The sequence below is a fragment of the Esox lucius genome, chromosome 21 (genome assembly GCF_011004845.1).
Source record: "Esox lucius isolate fEsoLuc1 chromosome 21, fEsoLuc1.pri, whole genome shotgun sequence".
In the NCBI taxonomy this organism is placed as follows: domain Eukaryota; kingdom Metazoa; phylum Chordata; class Actinopteri; order Esociformes; family Esocidae; genus Esox; species Esox lucius.
Window position 1 is genome coordinate 798,749 of NC_047589.1, and position 20,224 is coordinate 818,972.

The following is a 20,224-nucleotide window of genomic DNA, read 5'->3' on the forward strand; positions in this document are numbered from 1 at the left end:
GAGGACATGAGGTCCTGGCCCACACCTCCGGAGTACCAGGGAAAGACTCACTGCTCTCCCTTTCCTCCAGGTTGTCTTTCAGATCAAGACGATACCTGATGATTTCAGCTTCCACTCTGCCCTCCCCCTCCGGGTTTTCCCTGTCCATCTGGTCATGCTTCTGACCTGGACTAGATTTAATAGACTCTGGACTGCCCACATACATGAACGGATTTGCATGCTATTTGCTGTGAAGGATCTGTGGACCATTATCTTTAATGGTCTGTAAAGAAAGTTGATAACTCAAACGATGTGGGCGCAATCCGCAATTGAATTTGACATATTGAATTTGACAATTTTTATAAGGCTTTAAATCCTAAAAGGATTATCCAAGAAAGATGCTTCTTGCTTTATAGATAAACCCCAAGGCCAGGAATGATTTTAATCACTAAATGAGGTAACTGAGATACTCATTGTTTTCAATTGTTTTAATTGATGGAGCCAAGGATTCTTTAGCTTAAAACGCTAAACCTTTTCCTATTCAAAGTCAGTGGTATTAGGAATTAATCCAGGTGTCATATAAATTTGGCCACCTTGTGTGCGTGACGCTAGAGGATGAAGATTTTAGCTTTCACTCAGGTGGTTAGCAAGCTCAAGGCTAAGTGGCTAACGCAGGGTGGCTAACGTATGTTGGCTTACCAACCCACTATCTTCCTTTTGCGTACATACCTATAACAAGGGTTTATACTATTGTGAAGTGTGAACCCATGTTATATGTACGCAAAAGGAAGATAGTGGGTTGTGGCTTACACAGTGTGGCTAACGATAGGTGGCTAAAGCAATGTTTCTAATGCTAGGTAGCTAACGCAAGGTGGCTAACATCTTTGACACATTTCGCACCTAAACTCAATGTAATTGCTTTATAACAGCTATAAATGTCAAGATATTCACCGAGATAGAGAAATACAAGTTTGACACCTAAAATTTGCTGTTGAAGTTAATCAGTACGTGATGTATCTTTGATACTTAATGTAAACCATCTCCCCTTCTATTGCAATGTTTGTTTAAATTAAATTACAGTTTAATATTGTGAATTGCTTAGATTTTAGTCCCCAAATCTAATGGGGAGAAATTGCCATTGTTTCCCTACCAGTCATGTTCTGCGTAGGACTGCCACAGTCAGATCTCCAAAGGCATTTTCCTGTGTGTTTTTAAATGAGTGCTTGCATAAGGTCGTAATCGGGGGATATATCTTGAGCTCCGGTTAGTAGGGCCTTTGATGTCCTTGGCAGAAAACCACATTATTTCCTGTCAGCGTCAGCACTGGAAATGAACAAGGGCACCCTGATGAATGACTGATTTCATGAATGAATGGCAGAATGAGGGAAACTGTATAGAAACTGTTGTTCTTCTCTTAGTGATCTGCAGAACAGGCCAATAAGCTATTAATTCATTGAATTGAAATTTTGGGAGATTGGCGAAGAGGAGACCGTTCCCTGCATTAACCACTGTACTTGTGTGTGTGTTATGGAACTGTACATCTGCATCACACTATCTATAACTCAGTCCTGATTGGATTATGTTGGTTGGGGTCGGGAATGAGGTGAAGTTTGCTCCAGAGCAGCCTATTCCTGGCAGTGTAGAAATGTTTTTGTGTGAGAGAGGGGGAGGGGGCTGTAATGTTGCATCCCCATTTAAATAGGACGTTACAACAGCATGTTCTTTGAGACACTATTTATAGTCAGAGGCCCACACGTGGCATTTCCCAAATTCTGTAATTGTTGTTGTTTTCTTTTCAACTTTTACCATTACAGATGTTTTTGGAGACATTATGCATTGCTGCATGCATAAGGTCAGAGTAGCTTAGTTTACATCCCTTCCACAGCCCTTGTCATCTTTCGATGTTTGACATTAGCTACATTTTCAAAACTGCAATTTGTAATTGCTCAGCGCTCATTTTATATTTTGACAGTAAAGCTTTGGCTGTTTGGAGTGGCTGTAGGAGAGGAGCAGAGCTTTGTTGATATACTTCTATGCATGGGGCCCATGCTCATTCATCCAGTCTGGACATTTTGAGTCTGGTCAGTGTAATTTGCCTAACCTCCAGTATATATAACCTGCTGACCCATGGAGACCCCTAAATGTAAAGCTGCCTAATAGGGATGGGACGATAGATGATATTAGTATATTACTAATCGGAAAATACTCACGATTATGATATTGTGGATAAGTTCCATAATCGGGAATATCCTCACATGAGTGACTTGAAAGTTTCCCTGACTGTATTGTTTAAGTGGAGCTCACATCTCATCTCAGGTTGTACTTTGCCACTGAACATCCTCTGCAATGTATTGTCAATGAAGCTGAATGGCTCTGCTAGAAGAATATTGTTAATTAGGCTACAATAAAAATCTAAATAGAATTCTTAAATGTCATCATGAGTTGGGTTTGTACTAGTACTAGTCTAGTACTAGTCTAAGTACAACACTGAGTAGCCTACAAAAAAAGCTTCTGATCGCATCGCCACTTCCCGCTATTGCAAATACCTGTCCGTTGCGTTATCATCGAGACACTCTGAGATCTCAAACTTGCAGTTCATGCAAGACGACCAAAGACTTTGCATGACCTGGAGGAATTTTGCCAAGATGAATGAGTAGCTATACCACCTGCAAGAATTTGGGGCCTCATAGACAACAATTACAAAAGACTGCATGCATTGATGCTAAAGGGGGCAATACACAGTATTAAGAACTAAGGGTATGCAGACCTTTGAACAGGGGTCATTTCTTCCTTTTTTGCCATGTTTTGTTTTATGATTGTGCTATTCTGTTTTGACCTACAGTTGAATATGAATCCCATAATGAAAGACATGTGTTTTGCCTGCTGACTCATGTTTTTATTTTACAATGGTACATATTACCAATTCTCCAATGGTATGCAAACTTTTCAACACAACTATATATCTCTTTCTATTTTCTAATTATAATTTCATTTATATTATAGGCTACTTTGCTACTGAAAGTGACAAGAGAAGACATATATAATATAATTTGCGTGGGCCAAAATAACATGGTCTATCTGCATGATCCGCACAATTCATGATGTGCACAACATAGCGGGAAGCTGTTATAATGACTAATAAAGTTATCATGAAGAATTTACACATTAAATAGGCCTATTGTTAGCTAATAGCACATAAAATACGCACGGAAGTGCATGCACCCACCGGTCAATACCAGTAAGAAGTTAATTATATTTTCCCCCCTGTTCCTCATATGAGTGACCTGAACTATCTCGTGACAGTCATCGAAGTGTTTTATTTAACTGGTGGAGCGCATATCTCACTAAATGCTACCAAACGTCCTCTGAAATGAAGCTGGCAAACATAAACATTTAGAGATGTAAATGTTACAGTATTAGTTAATTATTAAAAAACATTCTTCTATATTATTTTATTGTAATGTTTTTTTAAATGGACAAGAACAAGAAGAACATTTAGGTAATGGAAGAGTATCTTATCAGCTGTTTTGAGCTAGAAACCTTGAATTGTTATTGGATTGTACTACTGTCAAATTTAAAATACATCAATGTCGAATGAATCTTGTTGATGTAGATATTTGGGTAGCCTATCAATTGTGTTGGCAATAGGGGTAGGACGATATGAGAATTTCATGCCATGAATATCCTGAACAAAATTATCCAGTTTTTCGATTTTATCCCGATTAATAAGTTAGTGTTTCGTTTTGCTAATTCTAGTCTAAACATTCCAGATTGAATGCTCAATTGTGCAGACTGGTATGTTTCTTCATGCCAATGGTCTCCTCCAACACTGTATGTTAGTGAGTTGTAGGGCATTGGCTTGCATTTTCAGTGTGTTTTTTTTATCTGTATAATAAGACTGTTGGATCATTGAGCTTTACATTCAGTAGTGGCAAGCTGTGGGTCTTGTGTGTGTGTGTGTGTGTGTGGCTTGAATGACCGTAGCAGAAAGGTAGTATTAAAAATGCTCAAAGGTTTTAAAAATACTTCCTCAGACTCATTGTCATTATCAAGCTGGTAATTGGTTATGGATTAGTTAACTTGGACTACGATGTGAGCTTCTGGGATTTTATTAATGAGACCTTTAACTTTGCAAAACATTAACCACCTAGATTTACAGTAGAATCAATGGTTCCAGTATCTCACGTACAAATCCAGACGTACAACTAGGCATATTTCCCCTTCGATAATCCAGCACTTATATTCTTTCAGATACTAATTTACCATACACTGTCTCTTATTTTATTTTCTGCTTTGTTTCAGAGATGTACTGATAATAGAAATTGTGCTTGAGTGTTTCTCTGTTTCAAGGGGGGGGCTGCATCCTCTCTTCTCATCCAGTGAGATTTTCTCCTCCAAAGAAAGTAAAGATTTATGTTAAACTAGAGGAATAAATATATCAAGAATGGAAGTTGGGTGAGAGTACCCGCATTGTCTGCAAACTGCAGAGTCTCTCAGGACTCTGCTGTAAAGGCAGAAGCAGTGCAGAATCCTCTGACTACCCCAAGAAGACACAGCTAGGAGCGTATTCAAGACTTGACCATCTTCTATGATGTTTTTGATGTGACGTGTATAGATGTGTGGGTGCAGTTGAAGTGGCTCAGAGACAGTTAACCTGTCCTCATCTTGCGGCATCAGTCTTTTCGTGTGCCACACTGACGCAGCCCCCCTAAATAAACAGAACATTGCAGTTCTTTTGACTGCCTGGCACAGCGGCAGAGACCGGCACTGAGAGGCACGGCACATGCTACTGGGAAGACTTGCAAGAGCAAAGAGAGAGAATCTGTTTGTCATCTTCCAGGACTTAGCCGTCGTAGTCCCGCTCTGCTAAACGTGGCGACCTTTCCAACTTAGAACAGGACAACCTAACTGGACTGTAACAAAGGAACACTGATCTGCTACAGAAATGGACGTCTCGTTTTTTTAAGGGTCTCGCTGGCTTCCTGTCCTCCTGAGTATTCTGATCCATTATTAACATGGTGTTAAGGAGTTACCGAGGGGATGCGCACAGCTGACAGAATGCCTGCTGGGCTTGCGGACAGGCACAGGGATGCTAACCCTTATGCCTTTTTCTGACGACGTGTCATCCAACCTATCCCTACCCCCTCCTGTGCCAGGGCATTGGACACGATCTGGCAACAGCCAGTCCCAGCGAGGTGCCGGGGTCTACCGCTGACACTGACAGACGGTCGTAGGGCAGTGCTCCCTCCCAGCTGTCGTCAATCATGACTCACTTCAAAGTGCTGGACTGCGTGATGAACAACGACTGGAGCGCTCTTTGTCACCCGTACTGCGCCTGGAGCAATCAGGTCGGTCGCAATACTTGTTCCCCCATACTTAAGTGTTCTGTGGAGAACGCCACTGAGTACGAAGTGGTTTCTTGCAACATTAACATTAAAAAGTCCTTTGGGAAAGCAGTGTTGATGAAATATCTAATGGTCTTTACCTCTTTTGTCATCTCTGCTTTTCTCTCATGTCCCTCCTGACCCCTCCTCTAGTGTTGTCTAAGAAAGGAACCCCTGACCCCTTGCATATTAATAGCTTTGTTCACTACGCCTGTGTGGGAAACTGTAAACCACTGACATAGTGTCTCCTGGCGGTCCTGCAGAGTGCACACGCCCTAGAAGCTTTCAAGGCCAGGCTGGTGAGGCCCGTTGCTCTGTACTATCTCGTAGAGCTGCATAGATAAAGTTACATTAACTTCTGCAGTATATAGGGGTGATGACTGTTTTTTTCAGACTGTGTAAGCGGAGCCGGCCAAGAAAAGCGAATGTCTCTTACGGAGTGAGTGGAGGAGTGACTGACTGACTTACTGACTACCCATTGTTAATAGCGTAGTGGTTAGAGCCGCGGACTGCCATGTAGATGACCGGTGTTCGATTCTCGTTACAGACATTATGCAATAGGATTTGTTCAGGATAGACTAAAACTTTGCTGGCTACAAACTTCAGTAGCTACGTTAATAAGCTATAAAATAAAACTGTTTTACGCTTATATTATGTTGGACGAACTGCACCGTCAAGGAACATATTGGCTGTTTTTGAGGTAATACAGACCACAACCCCTTGTGCAGTAAAACTTTTCCACGATTCTCTTGTCTTTGCACTTGACAAAAAAGTAATTGTCACCTATATTGATAGTTTATTGTATCAGTGTCATTCATGAATGTAATTAAAACGAATGTTTTTGTGCCATTAAATGAAAAAGCTTTGGCAGTGTAATGTTCATCTTCAGTCTCGCTAGAAAGTGCTCAATTGTAATGACTATTCCAAGTAGTAAGTAGATTCTAATCGGCCTATTACTGGCTAATAAGCTGTTAAAATGGCCATGGGCAAAAGTCATACAGTTCATAGATGCTATTTGTGGTGGAAGTAAACAAGAAACGTTAGTCAGTTAAACATAATGCTTAATGGTGTCTCGTTAAATATTGAAACTTGGCGTGATGTTAATGTGTGATAAAATTATCTAATGTCGAGACGCAATTTTATGACGATGTATTATGTCCCAATCGGTCCCAATACTGGTTTCAAGGTTTATTTGTCAAGTGTACCAAACAACACAGCGTCATTCTGCACAATTAAATTCTGGTGATGTGGCACCCGACAACTACGTAGTGAGAGCTAAGAAGAAGAGTATATAAGCATGATGATGAATGATGAATGATGAACACACTGAGAAACTTTCCACTTCAGCTCCATCAGTGTGTATGGGGGCATGACCCCCCCTCTGCCGGTTACTGAAGTCCATGATCATCTCTTTAGTCTTACAGATGTTGAGAGAGAGATTGTTGTCTTGGCACCATGTTGACAGGTTCCTTGCCTTCTCTCTAAACACGGTCTCATCGTTGTTGGAGATGAGACCCAGGATGGTAGTGTCATCCGCTAATTTGAGGATGATGTTGGAGCTGTGTGTGGCCACGCAGTCATGTGTGAACAGGGAGTGCCCATTCTCACCACCTGTGGTCGGGAAGTCCAGGAACCAGTTGTAGTGGGAGGTGTTTAGTCCCAGGGTAGTGAGTTAGGAACATGTGAGAGAGGGCGGTGTTTGTTGTCTGGGAGATGGCATCGTCTATAGATCTGTTGGGGTGGTATGTAAATTGAAAGGGGTCAGGATGTCAGGAAGGGTGAAGCAGATATGAGTTCTGACCAGCCCCTCAAAGCACTTCATGATGGTAGAGGTCAGTGCTACAGGGCAGTAGTCATTCAGGCAGGTGATGGAAGGTTTCTTCGGTACAGAGACGATGGTGGTCTGTTTAAAGCAGGAGGGGACTACAGACAGAGACAGGGAGAGGTTAAATATGGAGGTGAAAACCTCCACTAGTTGGTAAGCGCACCTCCTGAGGACACGGCCTGGAATGACATCTGGACCTGGTGACTTCAGAGGGTTCACTTTTTTAGAAACTCTCCTCACGTCATCTGTGGTTAGGGACAGAGTTTAGTCGTCCTGGTCCTCAGCATGCCTCACTGAAGGAATTATACATACATACATGTATATATGTATATATGTGTATGTATGTATGTATGTATATATATTTGTGTATGTATGTATATATGTATGTATACATGTGTATGTATATGTGTATGTATGTATGTACACGTGTATGTATGTATGTGTATATGTTACAGTGGGGAGAACAAGTATTTGATACACTGCCGATTTTGCAGGTAGAGCATGTCGAGGCCTGTAATTCATTTGCATAAAATGCTAATTAATTACTTAAAAATCTTACTATGTGATTTTCTGGATTTTTGTTTTAGATTCATTCTCCCACAGTTGAAGTGTACCTATGATAAAAGAGACCCCTTACAGACCTCTACATGCTTTGTAAGTGGGAAAACCCGCAAAATCGTCAGTGTATCAAATACTTGTTCTCCCCACTGTATATGTATGTGCACGCGCACGTACACATGTTTGATCTGCTGTAGGGTATTCGCACTGCTTGTGTGTATGCATTTGTCTCCACATGTTCAGAAGTCAATTTGGCACCCTTCTGTGGCAGCCTTCTACAGTCGTCTCACTGTTATATCCAAACACTGTACTTATTGTTCCAAAAGCGTTCTCCATTTTTTTCATTTAGAGCTGGTATGCCTGATGCGAGGAATGAAGAAGCCCTATCCCGTGTGGAGCGGCAACACAGCGTTGATCTGGCTCTCTTGCCCCTTCCCCTAATTTAATTTTAGACGTCCCGTTCTTTTCTTGCGTCCCGCGTTGAACTGATAGTCCTCTGTTTGCTGTGTAGCTCTGCAGGCTGCAGCTCTGAAAACGCCTTTTGTGTGCCGGCCACATCGAAGCTTCATGAAATATTCACTGTCAGGCACCTGGCCACAATGAAAGCAGAGAGAGAAGCCCAGTTGCCTGTCTTATCACTCCAATGACTCTCCTTCTCAGTCCTTGCAAAAACTGAGAAATACTACACAACCCAACGTTGATCCTAGTCTAAGATGTGGCCTCCAAAGCCAAAAGGCAAATATCCCCCTGGGTGGTATTTCTGTGTGCTGGCCACTTAAAAGAAGATTAGTCACAAACTTCGGCTTTGAACTTGTCTTTCTTTGCTAGAAGGCCGACCAATGTTCCAGTGTACAGTGGAATTCAATAGAGAGAGTGAACCCTTTCATCTTCTTTAATGCAAGTTTTCTGTTCCCTCTCTCTACCGCGTCTTTGCTAGAAAGGAATTAGACTGCTCCGTGTTTGTATGGAGTCCTGCTTCTTTTCTTGTGTACAATATATGTTAAGACCATACTGCAAACCCAAACTTTTTTTGTGCGTCACCAAGGACAAACCAATGTAAGTCTTTACATCAGCTGACAACATTTGAAATAACACACATATTTACTCATGTTCATGAGCTTTTGTTCACCTTCGTTAACACCGTACACCTTCGTTAACACCGTACACCTTCGTTAACACCGTACACCTTCGTTAACACCGTACACCTTCGTTAACACAGTACACCTTCGTTAACACGTACACCTTCGTTAACACCGTACACCTTCGTTAACACGTACACCTTCGTTAACACTGTACACCTTCGTTAACACTGTACACCTTCGATAACACCGTCCAAAGGGTTAGGAATAAAATGCCACGGAATTCACTGACCTTGTTTTCAATCGTGCTCATTACATAAAGTAGAGGCAAATTATTTTATTAAAAAAAGTTGCTTTTGGGCTGTTTAATGTGGGTTTTTATTGGGTGTCTTTGCCATTCAGTAACAACAGTGACAGTACTGACAGTTATGGATCAACCCTAGCTCTGTTCCAATCAATGAATAAATCAAGTCAGTGAATTTTATTTTGCAAAGCCTTTTTTACATCAGCAATTTTCACAAAGTATTTTTATTGATATCCAGCCTTAAACACCAAAGAACTTGCAACTCCAAGAATTGATTCACAGTGGCTAGGATCGTTGTGGATGTTATGGAGTTGAATATTTTCCCCCTCTTTGTGAGACAGCTATTTTTATGTCTATATGTAGGCTACAGTCTGTGCTGTTCAGCCAAACTAACTGTCCGGAACAAACTGTGCATGGCCTTAGGCAGATTTGACAAGTCTACACAACTGCGTGGCAGTGTAGTGTCTTGAGTTACAGGCCTGGAAAAAATTAAGAGACCACTGACTTTCTTCTGTCGTTTCCAAAAAAGTTGAAAAGTTTAAGTTTTGAGTGAGGAACAGAAGCGTTCAATTTGCAGTGGTCTCTTTATTTTAACCCTTCTGTTCCTCACTCAAAACCTTCCTTTTTGACTTTTTTGGAAAGGAAAGAAAAAGGTGCAGTGGTCTCTTAATTTCTTACGGAGCTGTAATTGCATGATGTTTGGTATGAATTGTCTATATTGTAATCAAAACCTAACCTTTTTACTATATTATTTATACTGTTACACACTCTGATGCAAACTCATCAAGGCTGTTTTTCACTATCAACGCCACATGCCCTTTTCACAATAGTGTTTGTGCACCCTGTCAAGACCATTGCTTTGACAAACCTCTGATAGACAAGGTGGATTCATAATTTATAGTGGAGCCCAGCAGTAAAGTAGCGTAATTATACCAGGCTCCCGTTGCATCTTAGAGGCTCTAGGGAAATGTAATTGTCCCACCTGCTCTCTGTCTCTAAAGGGTGTGGGTGGGTGGGTGGTCGGGACCCTTCTGGTTGGGAGCTCGAGGGGAGGATCTTGCTCACACAAGCTACCCTTACACCCTCCACTGGACCACACCCTCATGGGATGAAAGGAAACGGATAGGCACATGATACCCTCCGGTGGAACCCTTGAGGAAAGGGGAGGTAGGTAGGTGAAAGTGTGCAAAAGAGAAATTACCAAAGAAAGTGAAATCACTGCATGACCTGGCAACGTTTAACCCACTGGAACAACATGGGGATGTTGATACTTATCCCTGCTCTATGTTAATGTGTCCACTTTAGGCTGTATGACCGATTTGCCCCTTACTCTCTGGGCCTAGTCTGTGATATGCACTCGCTCACTCCCCTGTTGTTTGGGGAGAGGAATTCCAGACTGCCGGCCTACACAATCGATCAACCATTAGCATATGAAAGCTCCCTGGGGGAAGTCAGAGTGAAGAAGGGAGGAGAATCATAACAGTTCCAAATATACTGCACAGACACTGGCTTCTTCATCTCTGGGCCAGGCCAAGCGCCTATGTGGCAGGAACACCTTTAAGAAGACCCTAATATACTTATAATATAGTTCTTGCTAGTATTTAAAATATGTTTGTAGTTACATGTTATTGCATGAATGTCTTGGATTACTCCCGTATATCTACACGATTCCATATCAGGTAGCTGTCAGATGTATTTTTGTGTCAACGAGCCAGTTCGGTTGACCAGTGATCCTCTATATATCGTTGACAGACATTAAACCACCTTGAGGTGCATGGGACATAGCGTTATATATCAATTGAAACTATTGATTTGTTGAACCTACTGGAGTTGACGATCCTGAATCAGCCGGACTTTCATCTGCTTTTGACTAATTGTGTGTGTTTCATTTTAAAATGGGTGTGTGTGTAAGAATGATTGAAATCAGTTTACCCAGGCGTATAACACTGTGATGTCTTCCGCTGAGGTATGAGTTGTGGGTCTGTATGTTTTGAAAGCATCATGAAACAGACATGCTGGTTGTAAGAAAAAGCCCCTGAACTCTAAACAATGTGTCAATTTGTATTGTTCCCAAATGCTCTTCCCACATTGGTGCTTTGTATGAAGTCTTAAGAAATCCCTAATGACAATAACAATGGAATATTTAATATGTATTGTCATTCGTTACCCAACTGATTAGCCAAAATTATAGTTTTCTTATGATCTCATTATGATCACAGTATATTTCTCACTTCCGAGACACAGCTGTAGAGTGTATTGGACTGACAGTCCATCGGGCAGCCCTGCCTGTCTGTGTGCCTGTCATAACAGGAACCATCCATCTCAGCATCTGTGTGCATGGAGGGAATGGGAAGGAGGTTGCACGGAGTGCTGATTGACCTTCTGCCCAGTCCTCCTTTTCCTTTCCCTTAACAGCTCTATCCCCATTGCTCTCGTGTCCTTGATGAAGGGAGGGGGATGGTGTTTGTGACTGGAGTGCAGTGGTAGCGTTAGAAGTAGTCGTCATTTGTGCTGTAATTAAGTGTTCAAGCCAATTTCTGGCCCATCGGAATTCTCCTTAAGTTCTCAAGAAGTGTTTTCCCTCAACAGTGTAGGAATGCATTGTGTTCATTGTAGCTTAAATTGTGTTCATTGGTCCTATCTTCTGACTACAATAATGTGGAGAAAATGTCTGCAGCGCCGCCTTTGTGAGAAAGGGAAGCATAGACTTTGATGCTGCTGAGGTATTTAAAAAAAAAAAACTCAGTTGAAAAGATGCAGCTCTCTTTGGTGCAATGCAGACGGACAGGGAGGAGCTACGGGGAAATGTGTGTTTTATGAGTGTAGCGGTCTGTAGAGACCTCCTCTTGCCCAACCCCCACCACCTCACTCAGAGGTGAGTGCGCGCTGGTTTGTAAATATCGCAAGCATGCTGGGAGAGGAGCAAGTTGCCATGACAACAGTGTGTGTGCGTTAAAACGGAGCTCCCAAACGTTAGCGCTGCCCCAGCAAATTACATACCCCTCCCTCACCTGCAATATGTGCGTGGGTGGTTGCGTCATGTGAGAAGCTCATAAGAAAGGCAACAAACAACTGCCCCTCCCTCCTTGGTAACTGCCTGAGAAAACAACAAAATTGTAAACAACCGATACAGACATCTGACCTAAAGCTTAACCAATATATTATTCAATCATTCTACTATAGGTGATGAAAGTGCTTTGCTTAACCTTCATGTCCTTTTCTCAATTAGCTCCTAACTGAATACAGAAAGAAAGGAATAGGCGATTTTGGGCATGTTTTCCCATCTGTTTTCCAAACAGCTTTGAGGCATCCCAGTAAAGGAGGTGATAATTGGTTGTCTGTTCAATGCCAGCGTAAGCTATTGGCCTTGGAGTAGAAGGAAACAGAGACAAATAAGGGATGCGCTATTCCCTAACTGTCCAATCGACTTAGTTTAGATGGACATCGCTTCTGTTAGCATTCATGTAGCATACAAGCATAGTAGACAGGGCTTATTCCTCAGGATAGTCAGCTCATCAGAATTAGTCAATTGCTTGCCTCTTCCTACTGGAATATTCAAATGAATGGTCGTTTGCAGGATCTTTTGCCTTTCCAAAATGTATTACCCATGAATCGGATTCTGTCTGTCACTCTCTTTACATCTCTGTGTGTCTCCCTCCATCTGTGTCTCTATCTCTGTCTGTCACTCTGTCTCTTTACATCTCTGTATGTCTCCCTCCATCTGTGTCTCTATCTCTGTCACTGTCTCTTTACATCTCTGTGTGTCTCCCTCCATCTGTGTCTCTATCTCTGTCTGTCACTCTGTCTCTTTACATCTCTGTGTGTCTCCCTCCATCTGTGTCTCTATCTCTGTCTGTCACTCTGTCTCTTTACATCTCTGTATGTCTCCCTCCATCTGTGACTCTATCTCTGTCACTGTCTCTTTACATCTCTGTGTGTCTCCCTCCATCTGTGTCTCTATCTCTGTCTGTATGTCTCTTTCCTTCTTGGTGTGGATCTCTCTGCCCTTCTGTCTTTGTGCCTGTTTACATCTCAATGTCTCGCTTTATCTTTGTCTTGCTGTCTCACTGTTTCAGGGTTTCACTGTATGTGTGTGAGTGTCTGTTTGCTTTTTCTGTTACTCTCTATGACTTTGTCTGTGTCCTCTTTATACTTCCCTGTCTCTGTGTGTTTCGTTATATGTGTTTTACAGATCCCAATTGCATCCATCTGTCCCCATGCAATGATTTGTCATTTTTATTTGTGATTTTATGAGGGCCAGTGCATGTGCATTCCAGAGAGAACGGTTTACCGGTGGAAAGTTTACATCTGTGTGCATACCTTCTCTAACACACAAGGTTCACGGACAAGAGGCTGGATGAAGTCCGAACGAGAGACAGAGCTGAGAAAGAGGCTAATGGGTGAGGGTCAGGGGCTCAGAGTTCAGGGTCGAGAGAGTGAGATTTGCAAATTTGTGAAAGAGACAGTTGCTGCTGTCTTGCCAGGGTCAGTCCTGCTCGGTCCCAGGATGGAAGACCAAATGCTGCTGTAATGGTGTTGAAGTGTCTGTACATTTCCCTCAGGTGTGAAGACCAAATCACATTGCCCAGGGGACATTGCCATGAAAGATCCAAGGGCACTTATTGTAAAAGTAGCAGTGTTAACCTCAGTGTCCTGGCTGGGCGAACACCTAATCGTACCCAGCTTCTTTGCTCCTGTAACACACTTGGCTTGAAATACTATACCACATACGTATGCAATCGCTAATGTAGAGCTCTGGATCAATGCAAAATTAAGGTTTGGGAGTATAAGGAAACTAGCAGAAGAAAGGGGCAGAAAGAGGGGGACTAGAGAGGGAGGAGAAGGGCTTATTATTTCCAGCTGAGCCCGGGTGTGGTCATCATGGGCCTGGAGACCCGCTGTGGCTTAGCCTGCAGTTTGGAGCCCAGCTATTCGCTGTTTCTGACCTCTCTGCCAAATAGCTCAGTGTGTGTGGGTGTGTCTGTGATTTTAAGCGTATGTTTGTATGATGCTTGTATGTGTTATGGGTGTGTATGCACTTTGTGTGACTTTGTATTTGTGTGTGGTTTGTGTTTGACATTTTGAATGCGTTTGCTTTGCATGTTTGGTCCTGCTCTGCATTGTTGTGCTTTTTGGGTTTTGTTTGCCATTTGTCCCACTCCCTCTGAGGGTCAATCGAGGTAGATGGACATGAATGGGCGTTGTTCAGCACATTCTGGATCAAATTTGCCTCAACTGGAGCAAGACCCCACTCAGTTGACACCCTGTTATCCCCGATATTAGCAAATATCCGTGTGTGTGAGTTTTATCACTTCTCATAACATTAGAGATGTGTAGATAAGTAAAGCTACATTTGATTCATATAAAATTTGTGACATAGCTACAGCTATCATAAAAATATTGTGCATAATTATTTCCACTTTATGGCTGTGGGAAGCATGCAGGCTTTCTGCCAGGATGGTCTGTTTGTCTCTGGTAGCATGGGTTCATTTCTGACCCACAGCCATTTCAGCCAACTCTTTCCTGTCTTTTCCATTGTCTCTCCAATAAAACAAATTTGTCTACAAATTACATATTTGAACTAACTTTTATGCGCAAATAACTCAACCCATGCCACCTGCCTTTCCTTTCTCTTGATGGTGCCCGATAACTCAATTTCCTATAGCTCCAGACTCTTGCTCGTCATCCATTAATTCATATGTTATTTACCTGTTTTGAAATTGTAAATATCATTGCCATGACATTATTTTGTATCGCTGTACATCTGTACTTCGCAGTGACCATTCTGGTTACCGTTTCTGCCTTCAGTAGACACAGCGACTCGCTGGGTTCTGCCTGTAAATACCTGGCCTGCTATAATAAGAATAGCGGTTGGAGAGGACACAATACAGCTGGGCTTCAAGTTTTTGTTTCTTTTTTTAATGAAGGGGGAATCTAGTGTTAGGAGGGGATGGGTGCAGAGGATATTACCATTCCATTCCTGAATCAACTGTCTGAGGCTGTGTTTGTCAACAGTCTTAGTACACTTAAAAGCCATTAGAGCAGAAAGCACTTCCCGCAACTTATCATTATTGAAGCCTAAATCAAATAAAAGCGTTCAGGATTATGCGGTCAGATGGTGCTCCTAGACCAATTTCGGGATAAGGGTGATGCAGGGATGGTAAAAGCCAAGTCCCAGTGGAGAGATCCATCAGAAGGAGGCCTCAATCTCATCTAATTTTACCTGATTGATCACTTTAAGCCTACAAGTGATGGTACATTATATTTTTGTGAATGCACATATGTTGGGATACAGTTTGCCTGCATTCCCATATTACACACTCATAACAATGTTTCACCCTGTTTGTATTGTATTGAAGAAAAAACCACCATACGGATAACTAAGGCAAAACACATTTTCTTTGGGAGGATGAAAAAGTACTGCATGTCTCCTTTGCTTGGAGCTTTATCTATTTTGACAGATTCAGCATTTTGGTTTGCTGTGTGGTCTAAATGTGTACATTAACAAACACAAAGCCGCCCTAGAAACGTGGAGCAACCTATTCCATATCTAGCATGGAGGGGCCCTAGGCTAGGCTGTATTCTGGGCCGGTGTTTCCAGTCACAACATTCCACTGGTCGTATCTCACAGAGAGCCCCAACTGTTTTTAATCAGCTGGGTCACGAGGTGCCCCAGATGCCTTGGCTAGTTTTGGGTGGGACAGGCGAGGAGGGGAGAAACTCCTAATAGTCCACAGATTTGTGCCCCTCTTCTCCGCTTTTCCTTTTTTCTCCTGAATTGCATCATCCTCCTCTGAGAGCAGTTTTGGCCATGCTCGCACATACTGGCCCAGCGTTTTCACCACATGACACAAATGTCTATACTCTCCAGCTTCTTCTAATACTTTCCGTCATCCAGTGTGGTGATGAATATTTTGAAAGGAGCCCTGTGTGCTTTCAGAGCACAGTCTATAGAGATGTACTTGTCCAGAGTTTCCTGTTTTGAATAGCTGTATGAGTTTAGCAGAGGCGCATGGGGCAGGTGCAACCAGAGAATGTCATCTTTGTATACAGACCAACATGGTGATTGTAAGCCAACTCTTCTATGGAAACCCAAAGCTTCCTGCGCGTTTCTGTGTGCACTGTTCACCACTGTTCACCATGTGTTGAATGACAGGGCCCCGAGGCGACACATTCTGTATGCTTTAATTCCACAGCTCTCAGCGAAGGTCTCTGGCCACATTGTGAAATCCGGCTTCATGTCCATCAGCTGGTCGGTGTTGCATTAGTATCACATTTCTATAACTCTAGAGACATTGTTGTCACGCCTAGAACCGTCTGCTGTATCACCTTTTTTCTATTCGAATTTACACTTTATAAACCTCTGATTTGCCTGTTGAATGCCAGCTGTGTTTTAGCAAGTGATTTGATTAGTTTGAACAAACCCCTAAGCAGGGTTTCCCCCGATACCTGTTCAGGGAGTATTGGTTGTTGGTGACCCTGCAGATGGTCGGTTTTGATTGGTGCTGCATGTTAAGCCCCGCCCAATCAAAACATTTAATTTGACATGCCTTTGGTATTTTTGGCTACGGACTGCAATAGGCTTCGTAGAGGTTGTCGATGAGGCTTGTGTTAGCTTGGTTTAACAGAAGGGGGAATGTTAGGAAAAGCCCATCTTAGTAAGAAGAGAGAGCACAGTAAAACAAATATTCTCCATTTAGGTCAGACGTTACCTGTATTTGCTTGACAAACTGACTTTCCCTAACATCCCTGCTCTTAACTTTTGTGTGCTGTTAAGGCTACAGATGGGTATTGCTGCCCCTGAGCACATATCTAGGGTCAGCTTAGCAGCCTCATCTTAATCACCCTTAATAGGCTGTATAAAATACAAAGACAACAGAAAGCAACTGCCCCCTAGTGTACAATTCAATCAGTGTTATTTTTATCTGCATTCGACCTGGAGGGATATCTCAAACTGTAATTCTCACCGTGCTTAGTGTGGTTCTGCCGATGTTTATGCACGTTACCTGGATACTGTAGTACTCATTTCCTTCTTCTTACCCCTCCCCTCTCCACCACCTCTACCCCTGAGTCCCCTGGAGGTCTCAGGTTACACGGGCTGAGTTGAACTGGCCCCATGCCTGCCCTATCTAGCGGCGTAGTATTCAGTGAGCTCATTGCAGACTCCCTTGGTTCTTTAAGGAGTCAAATGGGAAAAGAGCCATTTGTACTTCTATACATCCAGGCTATCCAGATGGATCCATGCTGCAAGGACTTTCAGGAACTGTGTCAATGTAGCTCCATTGTCCATTTCTCTCGGACACTCTCTGTAACCCCCCCTCCCCCCCATAGCCTGCATGGATGGCTGTGTTGCGCAGTCCACAGGCATAGCCCTCCTGCCCTCTGCTTTAAAAGGATTACAGCTGTGTACGGCAGGAATGGCATAGCAGCGTCCCTTTTTCCAGCAGCGTGTTATAAAGCTTAGCGATCTATGCTGACCATCTGCTGTCTTTTTCGACCAGCTTCTACCCGGCCAGGGAGCTTTGATCCTTGCTTACTCCCTTTTTGTAACTCCACATTGCTCTCTGGTTTCTGACTTTCACTCTACACCCCCCTTCCCCCGACCCCAATACATTCCACCAGTCCACACTCTGCCTTACCCTGACATCAGTGATGTCTTCACATCTCATGTCCCTTTCACGCTTTTCTTTTGTACTCTTTTGTCTTTGGCCACTTATTCTGGCTTATTCCATACCAAGAAACCAGTAGAGAGAACACTGCTACAACCTGATGAACTCAGCCGTCTGACTCCAGGCTACTGTTACGGTAGCTCCATGAGTATCAGCATGTGTACCGCTTTGGCCAAAGGTGCCATGGGCCCTGTTAACCCACACGACGATCCACTTTTGGGGATGTTTACGAAAAAAAAAAATGTGTAGGCTACAGTTTAAAATGCAAATTAGGATAATTTTGTTAGGACTTTCTCTTCAGTATTCTATGGGCTATTCTTTCCACACTGTATGTGCGTTAGGCCTATATATTTTATAGTATAGCGTATAGGCAATTCTAATTATGTTTTTCAGCCTTTATTTCATACTGTTAAATATTTTTATGATTTTCTTATTACTGCACATTTCATGTCATTTGCAGATGTCTCCAACCTTTTCAAGAGGGAAGATCTGCTTCTGTGAATGTTTTTAGCCTGTCGGCAAAGGTTTTGTAAAGCATATAGGATAATTTTGTTAGATAATTTTCTTCTGTATTCTATATACTATTTTTCCTCTTTTGCTATACACTAATAATCTGTATAATAGTTTTTAAGCAGGCAAACGGATCCTAAAATCAACTCCTAATAAATTGTATACAAATACGAATATGATTCTAGCGAAGATGGCACACCAGTAAAAATCTTTTTTTGGACTGAGCGTAAAAATAAAATCAAAAGCAAAATCGCAGCTTTCTGCAGTTTAGCATTTGCGCATGTACAAACTGCAATTTCAATATGATTTTGATTAATCGTGCAGCCCTAGACTTGGTCTATTGTGGAACTTGCTATGTCAGATTAGTAGGTTCAGTTCACAGGTATGTGGTATGTGGTAATTATGGTATGTAATTCTGTATGTAATTATGGTATAAGCCTTCAATAACACACACTCATGATAGAACCGAGTGTGTGACAATGCTCACATCCATAAGGGTAACATGGGGTAAGATGCCCCCCCATGAGGTTAATTGGCCCCTAAGGAATCCTATCCCAATAGATGATAATGCCTTATAATTTCTGATGTTTTTATGAATTTGCCCTGTTTTTTTACAGCCCTTACATTTTCCTTAGTTTCATAGAGTTAAACTAAACCTAATATCATTTAAATAAGGCAATGTTTTAAATCCCATCAGTCCTTAAAATGAGATACAGAAGAATTTTGTTTTAATAGTTGGCTGAGAAGGTGTGATAATACAGAGGAAATTTGGAGTTGATTAAGACTAGTGGCAGCCAGAGAAGGTGGCTGCCACTAATGAGAGTTACATGGGGAGAGTGTCTTGCCCTATGTTACCCTAGCTTTGCGACCTTGTGTTTTGTCAAGAGAAAGTAGGTCATGTGAGGAGAGGAGTAAAGGGAGTGCATGCATTGAGAAGGACCTGTCTGAATCAGTGCGCTTCAACCCGCTTGTCAAGTGGGAAGCAGACTTATCCTTTTTGTCTAGACCAGCATTTCCTACAATATAATTTGGGACCCAAAGTGAGTCCGCACAGATAAGAGATGCGTAAAGAGTGATTAGAATACGTCTATAATAATAACAGTTTCTTCACCTTGTTATAGGACGATTTGGGTGGTTGGAGGACAGACCATTTCTCATTTAGCTTTGTTGCTGTGTTATCTCAAACACCATCCAGCCCCAACAAATGCTCCCTAATTCCTAAATCTACAACAGTGTGTCCAGTGTGTCCAGTGTGTCCAGTCACAGGCTGTGTGTGAGAGTATGCTGGGTTGCTTGCGTGGGTCTGACCCTGCCATTCATTCCGACACTTCTGTGCAGTCTTCATCCACTTGCTCTGACCAGATTAAATGCAGGTTTTTGTGGTTTATGAAAGGCCCCCCCTCTTTCACTTTGTGTACACATACACCCCTCCTCCCCTTCTCGACACTAGAGAAAGTGGCTCTCAGGAGTGAGCTCTTGGAACCATCTGGCCCTCAGTCAGAGATGACCAGCAACCCTTTCTTCTGTCTTTGTGTCTGTGTCTTACCCATTCACTCATTGTTTCTCCCACACATACACACAGTACTGAGTTACAGCGGTAAAGCACAGCAGCAGGTCTGTCTGTGTGGGCACTCATTACTGGGGCCTTCTTAGCTGAAGATCTACTGGGGAATGGACTGAATGGCAAAATTGTGTGTTCTGAATCCATGATGATAAATAAATCACATTACAAATGACTTTTTAGATCGGGAGGAAAACCCCAAAACATTTTTGTTTGATTATCCTTTAAAAGCGCATCTAGCATTAATTGGATTAATTGATGAAACCGGAAGAGGACAGTATCTGTTTAGGTCTGTTTGTTCATTCACATGTGTCACTAATGATTTCTCTGGTCTTACTATGTATTTTCTATTTTC

General features: G+C 42.4%; 1 protein-coding gene across 3 annotated transcripts in view; it reads left to right on the forward strand.

Moving 5' to 3' along the window:
* The window catches only part of LOC105028187 (rho GTPase-activating protein 21), a 129,039-nt gene that overhangs the window by 11,997 nt on the left and 96,818 nt on the right, over nucleotides 1-20,224 (forward strand). Inside the window, exon 1 of one of the 3 annotated variants that reach the window (XM_020045288.3) lies at nucleotides 4,710-5,327. The exons of the other annotated variants lie outside the window; for them this stretch is intronic. Within the exon in view, the coding sequence (XP_019900847.3) occupies nucleotides 5,244-5,327 (84 nt within the window). The 5' untranslated portion in view covers nucleotides 4,710-5,243. Of the gene's footprint in view, nucleotides 1-4,709; nucleotides 5,328-20,224 lie in introns of those variants that run through there. 3 annotated transcript variants of the gene reach the window in all.